This window comes from Juglans microcarpa x Juglans regia, chromosome 5S, assembly GCF_004785595.1.
Source record: "Juglans microcarpa x Juglans regia isolate MS1-56 chromosome 5S, Jm3101_v1.0, whole genome shotgun sequence".
Lineage (NCBI taxonomy): Eukaryota > Viridiplantae > Streptophyta > Magnoliopsida > Fagales > Juglandaceae > Juglans > Juglans microcarpa x Juglans regia.
In genome coordinates this window covers 6,787,152-6,804,821 of record NC_054603.1, presented here as the reverse complement: position 1 = coordinate 6,804,821, position 17,670 = coordinate 6,787,152, and the positions used below count along the sequence as shown (strand labels likewise).

General features: G+C 36.1%; 2 protein-coding genes across 2 annotated transcripts; one reads left to right on the top strand and one right to left on the bottom strand.

Annotated features, from left to right (window-relative positions):
- Positions 1–1,882: 1,882 nt before the first annotated feature.
- Positions 1,883–10,572, top strand: LOC121268204 (polyadenylation and cleavage factor homolog 4). Its single transcript, XM_041172356.1, is given in 9 exon segments — positions 1,883–2,417; positions 3,579–3,680; positions 3,770–4,024; positions 6,678–6,822; positions 6,937–7,496; positions 8,498–9,266; positions 9,269–9,456; positions 9,569–10,117; positions 10,340–10,572. Coding segments are annotated over 9 exon segments (2,955 nt in total). The 5' UTR covers positions 1,883–2,078; the 3' UTR covers positions 10,388–10,572.
- Positions 10,573–11,811: 1,239 nt separating this feature from the next.
- On the bottom strand, positions 11,812–16,365 carry LOC121268203 (tryptophan synthase beta chain 1-like). Its single transcript, XM_041172355.1, has 5 exons — positions 15,894–16,365; positions 13,127–13,483; positions 12,546–12,979; positions 12,297–12,392; positions 11,812–12,187 (listed from the first exon to the last, which is right to left on the bottom strand). Exons 1-5 carry the CDS (start codon positions 16,071–16,073, stop codon positions 12,007–12,009), a joined length of 1,248 nt encoding a protein of 415 aa, XP_041028289.1. The 5' UTR covers positions 16,074–16,365; the 3' UTR covers positions 11,812–12,006.
- Between the last annotated feature and the right edge of the window lie 1,305 nt (positions 16,366–17,670).

The window sequence follows — 17,670 nt, the reverse complement described above, 5'->3', positions numbered from 1 at the left end:
TTTGAACTTCTTGATGGAGAAGATTTGGATTAGGCAAGTATTGAGGAGCCATTAGCCTCACTAAATGAGGAAGACAATGATAATGTTGGTGTTAATGTTGATGACGGTGATGAAAATATTTTGATTAACATATTGAATCCTGATCCTTATTGTCTTTTTGATGAGGATGAATATTTTTGATGACGTGGTGACGTTAATGATTTTATCATGATAATGTTGGTGTTTATAACTTTATGTTAGTTGTAACTTAAAACTTAAGACTTGTATTGAGAAGTATTGAGTTTATGACTTATTTTGTTGTTATTTTAGAATACAGTTAATGCTTGTATATATATAATTTATCCAAGTATAAATTATTCCGAAATGATATACAAAACGGTACTGGTACTGAAACGGTATTGGTACTGAAATATTATTCCGAAACGGTACTGGTATCGAAATATTTCGTTTCAATGCCTTGACCGGTACGACTTTCGGTACAATATTCAAAATATTAGCTGCAATTCTTTCAAGTCCAAGGTATAATAAAATAGAAGTGTTACAACTATAAAAAATTCAACAAAAATAAATTCACACACTAATATGATTTTATATGATATGTTAGATCTACTTTATAATAAAAATAATTTTAAAATCTAACATACTGTAACAAGCAACGCTAATTTATAAATTTACTTTTATAATTTTTTTTTTTGGATAAAACATTTCTCATAATGAAATGATAAGTACCTTATATCGTTTTGACCCTTTGGCCTTTACTAATTAGGGAGCTCTGATACTCACAAACCTTCTCTTGCCAACTCTAAGTACCCTGCAAACTACTCCAAATTAAGTATTCTTGGTCCAAAGACCACTGCATTCTTGAGCATGAAAAACACGGAGGCACCGGTTATAGTATCCTATCCGATCATCTTCCTGCGGCCCTGCCAATCTACATGAAGACCGACCTCCTCAATTATTATTCATCTCAATTCATCTAATGTATTTATTATAATTTTTTAAATTTTTACATAAAATAAAATAAATAATTTAATTTTTTTAAAATTTTAAAATAAAAATAATATTAAAAAATATATTTTAATAATATTTTATTCAATTTTTAATTTTAATCTTAACTCATCTCATCCGCAAAAATAAAAAAAACCGGGTTATACTTCATATGGTATTGTGATAAGCGGTATGCTAAGATCATCATCAAGACGGAAAAGATGCATGATGATAAAGATTGTAGAGACAGTGAAGGGGGAGTTATGATTCATACGTTAGAGCCAAAGTAAAGAGACCTGCATGGCTGATGCTGGTATGTTTTGTTTCTCTCTCTCACTAAGCAAGGCATCATATTGCTGAAGAAGAATACTACATTGTTTAATAGAAAACCGACTAGATTCGTGGATTTTTGCTGAAAGTCTAATAAGGATTGGGGTATTGTGATAAATATGCAGCATTCTGTAACACATTATGTTAGAAGTCTTACGACCAAAATAAGAAGAATAGTATATTTAATATCAGGGAAAATTGTGGTAACACATTTAAATTATTTAAAACGAATAACTTGAAAATTTTTAATTTATTTTGTCGAATATTTTTTTTAAAATAATATCTCAAATATCACAATTGAAAAAATTTAAATTAAAAATACCTTTCTGTTCTATTATTAAATGATTTTTTTCTCTAAATTCTATTATTTATTTATTTTTAAGAGTAATGTTAGATACAAATCTTAAATAAATAAATCTCATATAAATTATTTGTAAAAAGCAGGTTTCACTAATAAAAAATAATTTTTTTAAATTTGTTAATGTAAAATTCATTTTTTTATAAAGATTTATACGAAATTTATATTTGAGATTTGTATATATTATTATTATTATTATTATTTTAATAAAATCCTCGAAAAAGGAAGCCGCCGAAAGCCGCACCGATAAGGAAAGAAATATCTTCCTTCAGACGTTCCGTCGCTCGCTCGTTAGTTCTAATCTCTGTGTAAGTTCTTCTATGGTGGGAAGTATTAATTCGATTCTCGCCCTCAAGTGGTGGGACAAAACCCTAGCCCTTAACTACGGTCCTGTTATTCTCTGATGGCATCCACGGGCTCAGAGAACCGAGAAAACCCAAGAAACCTAGTCACGGCGACGAAGGTGGTGGCCACTGAGCTCCCGCCTCAGAAACCAACGCTGACTATTCTTGACCGGTTCAAGGCTCTGCTGAGGCAGCGCGACGACGAGCTTAGGGGTTCGGCCGAAGTCGACACTGTCACGCCGCCGAGCGCAGAGGAAATCGTGCATTTTTACGATCTATTGTTGTCGGAGTTAACATTAAACTCGAAGCCCATTATCACGGATCTCACCATAATTGCTGGCGACCAGAAGGAGCACGGAAAGGGCATTGCCGAAGGCATTTGCGCTCGGATTCTCGAGGTTCGTTTGGGTGCTTGTGGAATCCTGGGGAGTGGGAGAAGGTTTTCGCTGAATTTGTATAGTCATGGGATTTTAGGGTTTTCGTATATCTCGTGTACGCAACTTAGTTTGATGTAATTCTTGGCTTTTGAGAAGTGTGAATGTTGAAATTTGGTACTTGTTTGGTTTCCAAGAGCAAGAGGGTTTGGGGAGAACATGGAGAAATTTTGAGTTTCGATACTTGGTTATATGTTGGTTCTTATAGACTATAGCCTCGATTACATTGAATTGAAATGCTCTTGGACTTTAAATTTTCCCGTCCCTTTTCGTTTATCCTCTGGTTGGTTGCTGGAGTACATTTTGTTTTCAGAAAGTTAATATTCAGAAATGGTTTGTGGTGCACGGGCAGCGCAATGCCTCTAATGTTGTGATAGATTTCTAAGAAGCGACACGGGCTTGTACGGGCACTCTGAAAATTGAAAGAAGTGATTTCCGTATCTAATGAAAGATTTGACTGTAGTCGGACACGAACAAATCCGTGATTTCTGCCTCAAAAGTAGTCAATGCTGCTTATAGGATTTCCATATTAACAGGATTTATAGTCCGTATCCTATTAGGACGCGGCTTGGAAGTAGATATCGATATGATTATGAATACTATTTGATCTGTATATGATTGCTTCTGAGTTTGACCAAAGTCGATTTTGGCAGGAGTTAGAAAAGTAAAATGGTTACCGTTTCTAACATCTCTGATTCTTGACTTTCTTCTGAAAACTTGTTGAAAGGAGAATTTCTATGTAAACGTACATATTATGCTATTAATTGAAGTTCTCCCAAAGCTTTGATGGATCTGTGAAACTTGAGGGTTTGGGGGGTGGGGTATGAACCCTACAGTTTTTGCGGGGCATTTGCAAACAAAACTTGCAGCATACCAAGTCATCTCTCTAATAAAAATTTAAATGTTCAGTTTTTTCCTTCTTTTTAATACTGTTGGGATTCAGCACAAATTAACTATTGTTTGTGTCTGGGATGCCCCCTTTATCTAACCCTCAAGTGCATTCGCCAAAATTTTAACTTTCTTGGTAGGGTTTTGGATGATCCTATTTTTTTGGAAAGTAGGGGGAATTTTTATTTGTCATGTGATGTCCTTACCTCCTTCATAATTTTGTACTTGATTCTGCAGGCCCCAGTTGAACAAAAACTGCCTTCATTATATCTCTTAGACAGTATTGTCAAGAATATTGGCCGAGAGTACATTACATACTTCTCTTCTTGTCTGCCAGAGGTGAGTTTTGCATTATCTGCATGTGCTTTTATAACTCATTAGTTTGCAAATCAAGATTCTGATAGTTTTTTTACTTGAACATTTGAAAGGTTTTTTGTGAGGCATACAGGCAAGTACACCCTAATCAGCATAATGCCATGCGGCATCTCTTTGGCACCTGGTCAGCAGTATTTCCACCTTCTGTCCTTCGTAAGATTGAGGCACAACTGCAATTCTCTCCTTCAGCGAACCATCAATCATCTGGTTTAACTCCCTCGAGAGCTTCTGAATCTCCTCGACCCACCCATGGCATACATGTCAATCCAAAGTATCTGCGTCAGTTGGAACATTCAACTGTGGATGGTGTATGTTATCTGTTGAATTCTCTCGCTTCCTCTGTTTTTTAATCTGAAGACAAGGATTAGACTTCTTTTATTAGTTTAGTACAGAAATTCTGCTTACTCATCAAGATGTTATACTTAATTAAGGCTTGCATTGAGATATCCGTTCTAAAATGCTGTGCTGCATATTCTAGTGACCCTCTTTCTGGACTAGTAAAAGCCTCTGTATGTGTTACCAGAGTTTATCTTATAGGAATATACTAATATCTGTATCTTTGATTTTTATAAAGTCATGCAAGTCAGATATCCCAATTTTTTGTGGGACTTGTGGCTAGAAATTGTTGATTTATATGGAAATATTTATTTGGATATCATAGTTTGGTATAATTAATTTGATATCTGGAGGTTGACAATGGAAAAAAAAGAGGTCAATTGATCTTAAACGGAGTTGGACATCCCCTCTTCCTACCTTCCACAAAAAAAGAAAGCTTGACAACTTGTGTGTACATCTGACCTTTGAGTGAGGAACATGGCCTTATAATATATGTAATACCTCAGATTGAGTAGAAGTAAGGTGGTGAATGAGATCCTACATTGCTTGGGAAAGAGAAGTTCATGCTTTGTCTTTTTAGAGTACGGGCCAAGATATGACTTGGCCTTCCTTAGGTTGTCACAATGATAATAGAGTCAAGTCCAACCAGAAGTGAGGAGTTTCAACCTTGTCACATATGATGTAATGGCTTTATGAGGACATCGGGAATTTAAGAGGGAGACTGTAATATCCTGGATCGAGTAAAAGGCGGTGAATGAGATTCCACATTGCTTGTGAATAAGAAGTTCATGCCTGTTATAATGATTCCAAGGGGCTCCAATTGTAATATTGGCTAGTCTTGTTGGAGTATGAGCCCAAATGTGGCTTGGTTCTTCCTTGGGTGGTTATGATATATGGCATTTTGAGTTGGTGATAATACTTTTAGTATTTCCGTGGAAAGGTTAGCAAGGTTCTTGCCTTGTGAACATAGAGCCCTTGTGTCTAATGTGGTGTCTTTGGTGGGAACACAATGCTTGAACTTTTGGAGATTGTGAGAGGAGAGCGCTAACAATTCCCTTTGTGTATGGATGGCGGTGCAAAATAGTTTCAGTTCCTATAATTCCTAGATTTAATGCAGTTTTGTTCTTTTTCTTCATCCCTATAGAGATGGGTGTTTGATATTGTGTACTTCCAATGTACTTGGATTGCGCCCTTTTGCACTTCAAATAAAATATGCCTTAGTTGATAGGAAAATGAAAAGAATATAGATATCATGCACACTAGGCGGCAGGTTCACTTTCATTCCTCTTTGACTTATAATTCTTGGTTAAAATAAACTACTTATAAAAAAAAAAAAAAAAAAATCTTGGTTAAAATAAACTAAGTTTGCTAGTAGTTAATTGGAATATTTAGGAATTGAGCGGTGCTACTCTGCTGCCCGAGTAGCACCGCTCGATGTTACCGTTAGTTGCAAAAGCAATTTTTTTTTCATTTTTCTATTCACATTTTTGTAATGTATTCAAATATTTTTAAAAAATAAAAAAAATACATCAATACATTTAAAATCACTTCCTTCATCATTAAGTAAAAAAAATAAAAAAAAAATTCACCGAGCAGTCAAACCGAGCGGTACATTTGAGGCGGCATAGTAGTGTTTTTCTTATGAATTTTCTTCATTGTGGTGGAGAAAAAAGAAGATTACTTTAGGAGATGGTCAAAGAAGAGATGCCTAAACATGGAGTGAATGTGATTTAATGATCAGGCCTACAGATTCTTCTCCTCCACAAATTGCTTATGGGAGTTTTGCTGAGTTCACAACTGGTCATGCCTATATCCCTTGAGGACTATTTCTCTAGCTGGAACAGTGCCAAATGATTGTTTTTGGTATGCCGTCATGTAGTACTCATAACTGAGATATTTGCAGGATCTGGCGCAGTTTAGCAATCTGGCATTTTCTTGGGGCATGATTTGTTGTCCTTGAAATTTGACAGGCCTCATCCGTCACTTTTTCTTTTGTAATCTTCATAATAAGAAGCTTGAAATAGTAGCATTTTATGAAAGTTCAAGAATGATTCTGTCTTCTGCTAGAGAGAGATATGTTTCCATTTTATAATTGTCCCATTCATGATGATAGACTTTTGAATTATACTTGAAACAAACTGTCAACGAGCTTTAGCTCAGAAGGTACCTCCACCCTGCTTGAGAATGGGGTTGAGGTTGAAGTGGTAAGGTGAAAAAGTGCTTCAGTGTGCTGAAAAACAATGGTCCAATTAAGAACCCTTTTTTGGGTGGGGGAGGGCATGTACCTGGTTGCCCGTCGATATCCTCAAATATTTTGATTCTAGATGTTAATCAAATCTGAATATGTCCTTCTGTCTACACTTGTTCTACCTGTGTAGTTGCGTGCATTTTTTTGGTCTGCATGGATTATTCCCTGTTTTTTTTTTTTTTTTTTTCAATTCTTTTTGTAAACGTAGGAAGACTAATGTGCTGTTTTACATGTTTTTCATGTCTATATAATTATTTTGTATTATCTCATAGTACCTTAAGCTAAAGAACCTGCCAAGATGAAAAATGCTTAATTTTGTTATCAATTGTTGTTAAGGTGGACTACTTCGCTCAAATTTGTAATTTGTAACCTTGCAGAATATTCAGCAAGCTAGGGGAACTTCAGCTTTAAAAATGTATGGTCAAAAACCTTTCATTGGGTATGATGAAGTTGATTTGGGTCAGGCAGAGCTTGTATCCTCGCGGGCCGGAGACCCAAGATTTAGCTCAACAGGAAATGCAGGTAATGCACCTTTTGCTTTTGGGGTTAATAAGGTGTATCCACCTTCAATTGTCAGACGTGGGAGACCCTCTTCACCATCAAGACCTGGTCCTGATAGGAATTTATCATTGGCAGTTGAAGAATTTGCCGCAGATCACTCTTCTAGAAGGCTTGCTGATAGGAGCTCTACAGCTCATCTTAAATTCAAGTATGGCCTAGGTAGAGCAACTGGTGGTGATGAGGAAACGAGTAGCCTGCATGGAAAACACTATGCCGGTAGTAATCATACCTGCTTTGAAACTAAAACCACATACAATGTCAGTAATGGACATGAGCACCTACAACCAAGAGCTTTGATTGATGCTTATGGAAATGACACTGGGAAGAGATCTTTTAACGATAAGCCTCTGCTTGATCAGCGCCATGACATAAATGGTATAGACAATAAGGTTGTTACACCATCATGGCAGAATACTGAAGAGGAAGAGTTTGATTGGGAAGATCTGAGCCGCCCTTTAGTAGACCGTAGCAGGAGCAATGATTTCTTGTCAACATCTGTTCCACCTTTTGGAAGAATCAGTGTTAGGCCTGCCTTTGGAGTACAAAGAGCTTCCCCTCTAGAGGCTAATCAGGCTCAGCTTCCTGCACTGGACAATTCTTCTATGATTGCTGAAGATGCAGTCCCCTTACTAAGTGTAGGCTTCTCAACTTGTTTGCTGGGCCATACTTTTTGTCTTTTTGGGCAGCTTTGTTAGATAATATGGAATTCATTGCTTGCAGCGTATTCCTTAGTTATACTAGTCTAATCTTTTCCCTACTTATGGTTTGACTAGTGCTTTCCTTTAGACTATAAGGTTTTACAATCTCTCCCTGGTCCTTTTCAGCCATTTGCAATGTATATCTACATATTTCAGGGTCACCGATCTAAAAGGGGAAAAATCTATGATTTCAGAGTCTCAAATTGAGTAGTTTCTTATGTTTTTCTTTCAGTTCTTATAACCTGATCAAGCATATTAGAAACAATGTTTTCTTTTAGTGATTGGTGGCAGCACTCTTTGAAGTTGTGATCTCAGTCAAATTAGTTTCTTTCTTTCTTTCTTTCCTTCCACGCTTTCCATTTCTTTTGGCTTGGCCTTTAAACAATAATTAGAAATTGTTGCTCATTCTTCCATCAAACACCAGTACCCCAAAATGTCAACAGAGGTAAGAGCGTCTGTTTTCTGAAGTAAGAAGAAAATATTTGAATATCAATCTCATTGATCTCATAAGCAGCATGCCCGTTCATGCACCCTTATCTTGGAGGTTCAAGTGGACACTCATTTACTTAATAATCTCTCGTATGTCTCCTGCTGTCATGGATCACATTTCCCTATCAGCCCAGCATATGTTTATTGGCTATAATTAGTGCTGTTTAGGAATACCAGAGCTTTTCCCCCTAATTAAACCAACTTTAAAACTCAAACTGTACAACTCTTCTTTCTGTTTCACAAACCCGAAACCATTGATTTTTCCTAACCTTTACCCATTAATTTAGTCATGGTAGACATCCTCCATAGTGCTGTCCAACCTCATTTCACATTTTTGAGGTCACTATTTTATTTTATTGTGGAAACCGTTAATATGTTCTGGGAATTATACTTATAAGAGAGAAATGAACCTAACCTTAATGTTTGAAGTTCTGATATTTTTACTGCAGTTTGGTCGTGGATCAATGGGGAAGATACCGGGGTTCCGAGCTGAGAGAAATCACATTCTGGATTCTCGCTATCCACAGGAGGCCTGGAATATGCCTCCCCATCTCGCCAAAGGAAGAGGAAGGAATTTCCATTTGCCCTTACTGGCAAGTGGTATGTCTTCATCAGATGGTGAAAAATCTCTTGTTGACAAGCTTCCTGATGCTGATTCAAAAATTCACGGACCTCGATCTATTATATCAAGATTTGGTTCTTCCAATCTTGACTCTAGTAGTGTTGAGGTGCAACCGACAGTTGTACCAGCATATGTGGGGGTAAGGCCTCCGCTAAATGTGCACAATTCTCACCCACTACCCCAGCAGCCTATTTTTTCACAGAAGAAACAGATGAGGAGCCAATTTTACTCGATAAATGCTAGCAACAATGTCAATAATCGTGGTCCAAATGGGTATTTATATATGCCTGATCAGCAGTTGGATGGTTTTGGAAACAAGGAGCTGAGCGCTACGAAACTGTCACAATTACCTAATCAGCATGCAGGACTAATTTCTCTGAATCAGCGAAACCAGGTTCAAGTCACTCCTTTACAGCCACAATTTCTTCCATCCCAGGGGGCACATCCATCTTCAGCAGCTGTAGTGCCACCTCATTTAGTGGCACCACGTTTGAATCATGGATACAACCCACAAATGCATGGTGCTGCTGTTAGCTTAGTTCTGTCAAAACCCGTAACTGGTGCTCAGTTTGTGTTACCTGTTCAAAATATCCCAAATAGCTCACTACATTTACAGGGGGAACCTTGCCACTACCTCCAGGTGTCCCTCCCACTTCATCGCAAATGATACCTCTCACACAAAATGCAGTTCCAGTTGCCGCTAATCAGCAGACAAGCATTTCTGGATTGATCGGTTCTCTCATGGCTCAGGGTTTGATCTCATTGACCAGACCCACCCCTGTACAGGTATCTACTGCATTGATGTTTCTCTGTATGATTTAGATGTTGAAAGATTGGTTTCTTCCCCCTTAAAATGCAATTGTTAGATTGTTTCTAAGCCAAGTCATTCAATATATAGGATTCTGTGGGAGTTGAATTTGATGCTGACCTTCTTAAGGTGCGCCATGAGTCTGCAATAAGTGCCCTATATACTGATCTCGCAAGACAATGCACAACCTGTGGCCTCCGATTCAAATGCCAAGAAGAGCACAGTAGTCATATGGATTGGCATGTAACCAAGAATCGAATGTCTAAGAACCGGAAGCAGAAACCTTCTCGTAAGTGGTTTGTAAGTGCGAGCATGTGGCTCAGTGGTGCAGAGGCATTGGGAAGTGAAGCAGTTCCTGGGTTTTTGCCTACTGAGGTCATTGTAGAAAAGAAGGATGATGAAGAAATGGCTGTGCCTGCTGATGACGACCAGAATGCATGTGCATTATGTGGGGAGCCTTTTGATGATTTTTACAGTGATGAGACAGAAGAGTGGATGTATAAGGGGGCTGTCTACTTAAATATGCCCAGCGGCTTGACAGCAGGCATGGATAGATCTCAGTTAGGTCCTATAGTGCATGCTAAGTGCCGGTCTGAATCTAGTGTGGTTTCCCCAGAAGATTTTAGACAAGATGAAATGGTATGCATTTCTCTCGACGAACCTTTCATTGTTTTTATTTATTTACATGCTGCAGAAAGTCTGACTTTGTTAAGACTGTCACTTTCATTAGTATTTTGTTGGTCTTTGCCATTCATTCATGTATGGGAACAATGAGCTATATGTATATGTGTATATCGAATTCTTATGCCTAAAGCTCTACTTTTATTTTCTATATTCATTGTTTACAATTGTCATACGCAGGGAATTACTGCAGAGGGTAGTCAAAGCAAACGAATGCGGCTTAGTTAGACCCTCTTCATTGTTGTCTGTAACTTAATATGATTTTGTTTATTTTTTGGGCATGCTCTTAACTTACTTCTACAGTAGCATCAGAGCTTCCGGTACCTTGGCTTCATGCCAGAACGTTGTACGTGTATAGTTGGATTGTATCATACGACATTATCTTGCAGCAGAGGTTACAAATTCCCAGGTTACCTTTCTGGTGTGCTTTTCCTCTCTCTCACTCAAAACATCAAGGACATTGAATACATTTTTCATGTTCATCAAACAGGTATTCTTAAGGATACTTTAAACATCTTGAAAGGGAATGGGTATCATTCACCATGGAACAATATAAAAAAAACGACGACACCATAAAAAAGGCAATAGAAAAAAGGAAAATAGAGGGTGGGGCATGCCGGAGTATTAGATCCACTTTTTTCTCTGCACCTCTTTTCTCTAAACATTATGCAGGGTGAAGGATGAGAAGTTGTAACTTTAAGCAAAGGGTTCCCGTGCTTATTTCTCATCAAAGTCAAGGTTCGATGGGAGCGAAACCAATTGCAGTTGAAATTACAAATAGGCTTGGAGCCTCTTTCCTTTTTAGATTGTTTTGGGTTCATTTATAATGTAATTAAGAATTATTCTCAAAGGTGGTGGGTTTGTGTAAGCTTTAAGACTCTTGTTTTCAGATGGTACTGTTCTATTTTTCATATTTTGTAATAGCACTACTGTTTACTTTCCTATTTGAAGTGCTTGTTCTCTTCCGATTTTAACTGGTGTGTACTTGCTCTTTGATTAAGTTGAATGCATTTATCTCCTTGAACCTTTGGCCTTTCTTGCCTGCCTTTCATGGTTGCAATGTGTATGTATACCTTGACAACAAAAGATCATGCCTGTTTGCCTCTCTCTCTCAACATATTTGTGTTCTGCGGAATTTTCTCTGCAAGTTTGGAAACGATGCTACATTCACTCTATACAACTCTGCTTATGAATTTATCACATGCATTCTGCTTTTCTTCTGAATCAAGAGAATGACTGAATCTTTTTCAGTAGATTGAGAAACTTAGCAGCAGTTCGATATTTCAGCCTCATTATTTAGGCGTTACTTCCTAGTAATTTTGTGACATAGATGTTAACAAACATCGAGCAATGTTACATATAGTCGTGGAGTGTGTAAGTACTATACAGTTATTTTGAAAAAGAGTGAAGTTTATTATTAAAAAATTAATTAATTTTTTCATGTTGATTCCGTATATATTCACTTTTTTCAAAGTGATTGTGTGGCGTTTGCATACTCACAATTGCAACTATCATTTCTTTAAATCCATATACCTCTTCGACTAAAGATGGGGGGAAGAAAAGAAAAAAGAAACAAAAATAACCTGCAGTACTTGTAAGTAAAACCATCTGTATCATCAGAAAAAAGAAACAAAAATAACCTGCAGTACTTGTAAGTAAAACCATCTGTATCATCCAATCGCAAAGGATTTCCTCTTAGTCGTGTACAACCCGTTTATTGTAGGCACTTCCCTTAACTATTTCTGATTTTCTAAGTTAGGCCTTGCCAACACTTAAAAAAGGGTATTGCATCTTTGTTTTTGTGCTTTAAATCATGTGTTTACAAGCAGAAAGAAACGCAACCGTTGCTACATTGAGTGATGTTTGTGGTTGAAAAGTGTGGCAACATCCTTATCTCCACACCCACTACAATTTACTACAACCTTCGTGGCAGCAGGTAAAGTAGGGCAAAGTTTGTCTAGAAATGCCAATGCATGAGAGGCCTCCAATGAAGGAATTATACCTTCCAATCTGCATAACAATTGACATGCTGCAATGCCAACAATAGAGAACCAAATTAATGGTTTCAATTTAGGAAAATACATAAAAAAGTATACTTTTTTTCTTGAAAGTACATGAGTTGATAGCTCGTTGTATAGCATCAATGGCTTCCCGGTCTGTGGCAGTGTAAAACTCAGCACGTCCTGTATCTTTGAGAAAGCTCAGCTCCGGGCCAACCCCAGGGTACTGCAACCTGCATTTAATTAGTGGATTCGGCTCACATGTATCACAGCTACCAATTAACATTTTCAAATATTAGATTCAGAGACAAAGTCTCCATAGCCAGTTGGTACAAATTTCATGCATTAAAAACCTGATGCTTTTTTCTTTTTTTTTTTTAACTTACCCCACAGCAATTGAGTATGGTTCTAAGATCTGGCCTTCCTCATCTTGCAACAAATAGCTCATGGCTCCATGAAAAACACCCACATCACCTCTAGCCAGAGTTGCAGAGTGCCTACCACTTTCTAAGCCAAGCCCAGCACCCTCAACTCCAATCAACCTCACATCTTTATCTTCAATAAATTCATGGAACAACCCCAATGCATTAGAACCAGTCCCTACACAGGCAAGCAATACATCTGGTTTGCCACCCCATTTCTCCATTGCTTGCCTTCTTGTTTCCTTTCCAATCACTGACTGAAATTCTCGGACCATGCTTGGACATGGATGAGGCCCCACGACTGTGCCAGGCAAGTAATAACTGGTTTCCATGTCTCCCACCCATTCCCGAATTGCATCCGAGGTTGCTTCCTTAAAACTCCCCTCCACGGATTTAACCTACGACAGTATGGCCATATAGAAACAATGAAGTTTACTTTGTAGTTGGAGACACGTATTATACTGATCTTCGTTAATGGAAAGATTAACTGAATTGCATAAATGTAGAAGAGTTTGGAGCTAAAAGAAGAAGTGTAATTATAATACCTGGGCACCCAGCAATTTCATCAAGAGCAAATTAGAAGACTGTTTCTCCATGTCTTTGGTGCCCGTAAAGATGGTGCACTCCAAAGAAAGTTTGGCACAAGCAGCAGCTGTTGCCACACCATGCTGTCCAGCACCAGTGGCTGCCACCACGCGTTTCCGGCCCATGCGTTTGGCAATCATCGCCTGTGCGATAGCGTTGTTGATCTTGTGTGCTCCACCATGGGTGAGATCTTCTCGTTTCAGATATATATCTGGCCCTTCTCCTTCATTGTTCTTGTAGTGATTTGAGAGCCGCTCAGCGAAGTAGAGAGGTGTCTCCCTCCCAACATAGTCTCTTAGTGCTTTTGCGAGCTCTGCCTGCAATTAATACATTCATATATAAGAATGAAACTTTCCATTATTTTTCAGAGTTCCCGTGGTGATGGGCGCTGAGGCCGATGGAGGAGCCATAGCCAGGATTGAGCTTCCCATGTCGGAACTCGGTCGCTTTTTTTCTAAAATCTTCTTAATGGAGGGTATTTATGTCATTTTAATTGTATATATTAAGAAATTGATAATTATAGGCTTACTACCTCAAACCATCTATTTACTGCTCATTTTATTTTTTTATTTAATGATTAAAAAATTAACTATTAATAAAGTTGTATATATTTTTTTAAAATTTCTTCGTAATGATTAAAGATGTTAAAAAAATAATTAAAAAAAAACAATAAAAAATAAAAAATAAAAATTTCAAATATATTATAGAGTAGTCAAATAATAGTAAGAGGATAATAAACTTATTATTATCCATTAGACATGAGAGTTATTCTATTCAGTAAACTTATATCACACAATTTTAACATGAATCTTTATTTTTTTAAAATTTTACTCATTATCTCTACGTTATATTCTTGTTAAAAGAAAATATTTTTTTAACAGATGAATAGTATAAAAATAATAAATAGAATAATTTTTATTTTATTTTATTTATTTATTTATTTTGTATGGTGCAAGAATAACAAAGAATTTTTTATAATGTAATCTGAACGAACATTCATTCTCGTACCTTGAAAATGATGGGATCCATAGAATTTAATATCTCTAGGACGATTCAATAGACAACACAATGAATATGCAACAAAAGAAAATTGGCTTTGACCTCATGGACCATGGTACCAGACGATGCTTCTGACAATAAAAAAATTAATATTTAATTTTATAAAAAAAATTAAAATTAAAAGAATTTGCAATTAGGTATATAACATATTTATCGCTTTTTATTACCACTTTATTATTTTTAGTCTATTTATTTTTGTTTTTTTAAGTATTCTTTTATTATCTTTAATTATTAAGAAAAATTTTAAAAATATATAATTTCAGTTACTTTCTTAATCATTAAAGAAAATAATTTTTTTTTAAAAAAAATTAAAAATTAAAAAAAATAATAGAAGAGTAATAAAAGATCGATAATACTCATATTTATCAATCTCTCGTTAAAAGGTTAACGGAAGGCCATTTGCTAGTTTTTAATTGACTAACATACGACATCAATATATACCATGTCAGCGATTCAAAAGTTGACAACCGCATGCTAATATCACGTCACAATCTTTTCGTTCATTTCTTAATAAAAGATTGGTGGAGATATTTAGACCTTTATAAAATAGTGAAAACCAATGAACCCTAAACTTTATTATTCTACATATTGACATATCATGATTTAAAAAATTAAAATTAAAAGATATGTGAAACAAATATTTATTATATTGAAGATGTATGATTTTTTTATTATTATTATAGAAAATAGACTTCATTCATTCATGAAAATGAAGTTATAATTGTGACTTGATACATACAAAAAAAAAAAAATATCAGATTACAAGCCAACTACTCACAGTTGGAGTTCCACCAGTACACAAATTTCTTTGTGATTGGTATGGTTTTAACTTCTATAATTCTCTAAAGACAAACCATATGAGAGATCACACTCTGCTTAAAGCAGGGATTTCAAACTCTACCTCCAGAGGAGGAGAGGACTTTCACTACTCTATGGACAAAATGTCCAAGAGACTTTCATTTTAATTTTAATTTTATTTTTGCCTAAACAGAAGGCAATAACAATAAACATAAAGATATATGTGAAAATGACGGATTACAACTGTAGATTCGAATTTTCAGTTTGAAGGAAAGCAAAATACAAGAAACAAAGAGACTGTGGTGGAGCGTGAGGGACATGCACCACACTAGGAGTGTGACGCCTAGTCGAGTTTGAAGAAACTGAGATCCCTAGTCCCAGAAACACCACGCGTGGCGATAGTAGAAGCTTTCTGGTACGGTGGCACGTGAATCTCACGCGCTGCTATAACCCGCTTGTGTAACTCACATGCCATTCCATTCAACGAAAGCTTTCGGCTGTTCGAAGGATCGGCATCTTGGGAATCCTGCGGAGGGGCACGTATTGGTCGTTGGGTTTTGGAAAATTGCAGATTGGCGTTTCACTCGGGTTGGGTTTTTGCTGGGGTGACTCTTTGGAGAGAAAAGGGAGAGAGAGCTTACAGCTAAAAGATGTATGATTTAAATTTGTACAATATAATTCATAAATATTATTCACCATCATTTTAACGATCATCCACTCAACATTAATTGATGTAGCATCAAATGATTGATATAAAATATATTTTTCACTTATATAATACCATATTATGGAAGAATGAGAGAATGCTAAATAAAATGACAATAAATAGCATTCCTCTTTTGATGAAGGAACTAATTAATTAATTATTACCTGAAACTCGGGGTCACGTAAGATGAAGTTGAATTGGGATTGAAGCTCGCTCAAAGAAGCCATCAATATCTCAGGCACGTACTTGCCTCCAAACCTCCCAAACCTTCCTTCATTATTCCTCCCGACTTTTCTAATTTCATCATGATCTTCATCGTCTACTGTTTCGACAACTTGTGGCATTGTCAATGTCCTGATCCTCCTCCTCCTCCTCCTCAGGATCAAATCACTCAACCCACCGGAACCTCCTTAACCAAAGTAGTCTTGTGATCAACGGTACTAAGTACTGCTGCACGAACCAGCAGCTTTGAGGAAATATTGCCATTTCTTGATCTCCTAACGTCTGTGCTGGATGCAGGACATATAATTTTGGCAGTAAGAAGATGGGTACTGCTTCTCATGTTACAAGTCGTAATATTATTAATAAAAACTTGGGGTGGGGTTGGCGAACTTGGCAGCTTAGAATTAAGGTTTTCTTTTTTCCTTCTTGTGGTGCCGAAAGGCCTTCGATGCTGAGGTTCTTATAATAATAGTCATACGTCGTACGTACGTCTAGATCAGCGAACGAGGAACACATGCATGCATGCGGTCAATGTCATGAAACGAATTATTAAAGCCACGAGCTGGATAAGCAACCTAGCGATCAATAATCGATCGAAGGTCATCATCACATGATAGATATGTGAGTGGACATACAAACGTTATATATATCAATGTCATTCCATGGCATGCATCAAAGCTAGCTAGTTAATTAATTACACCTAAGATTGTTCATTCGGATCGAATTTTTTCCAGCCTGGTCTGGAACCTAAGTTGCAAAACTCGGATACACTCAGTTAAGATACCGGGTTTAAAATCTAGAATCCGGTTTTTTTTTTTTTTGAATATTTTTATGTTTGAATGCTTATATTTTTCTTTTTTCTTCAAAAATGACTGAGAACATGCAGGGAAAAAGATAGTTGGTCCAATGGAAACGAGCTTCTCTGTTATAGATGTCAATTCCTATGCAGTGGCGGATCTAGGTGTATCTGGCCCCCCAATTTTTTACCCTAGTTTTTAATCATAATTTTATAAATATAGAAAATACCCCCCTCAAAAAAAAAAAATTTATAATCCCCATATGTTCTGGAAAATTTTATAAAATTTCAAACTTATTAATATATATAAATCTCAAAATTTTTTGTTATACAATATTAGGTTTCTTAATATGGAGTCTAAAATAAAAATATAAGAAAAATCATTTAAGCTTGGTGATCTATATGGAAAATAGTTGAGAGGTTTTATTCTCTAGACTTCATTAAGCAAGAAAAAACTTATTTAAAGTCTCTATTATAGTATTATATGCTTAATGTGACACGAAAATATCTAAAGTTACATGAAATTTAATAAACTAGTTTAGATACTAGAATGAAAGATGACATTCTAAAAGATCACTTGATAGTTTCTATGAAACAAATAAATTTTAAATATTTCATTACAAAAATGATAATAGATGAATATTATTTCATGAAACATTATCATAAAAAATCTGAAATATATATTAGGACGTTGTATTTTTAGAATTTTTTTTCCTACATGTATATTACAAATTATCAAGATCTAATTTTATATATAGTTATATTTTTATGATTTGCAAATTTCAATGTATCACACACTAGAGATTTTGGCCCCCTTAAAAAAAATTGTTGTTCCGCCACTGTCATTTTGGGTCGAAGACCGGGGTCCCGTTTCTCTGTTTAGATGACAATTGCTATAAGAAATTATCAAATATATATAATTT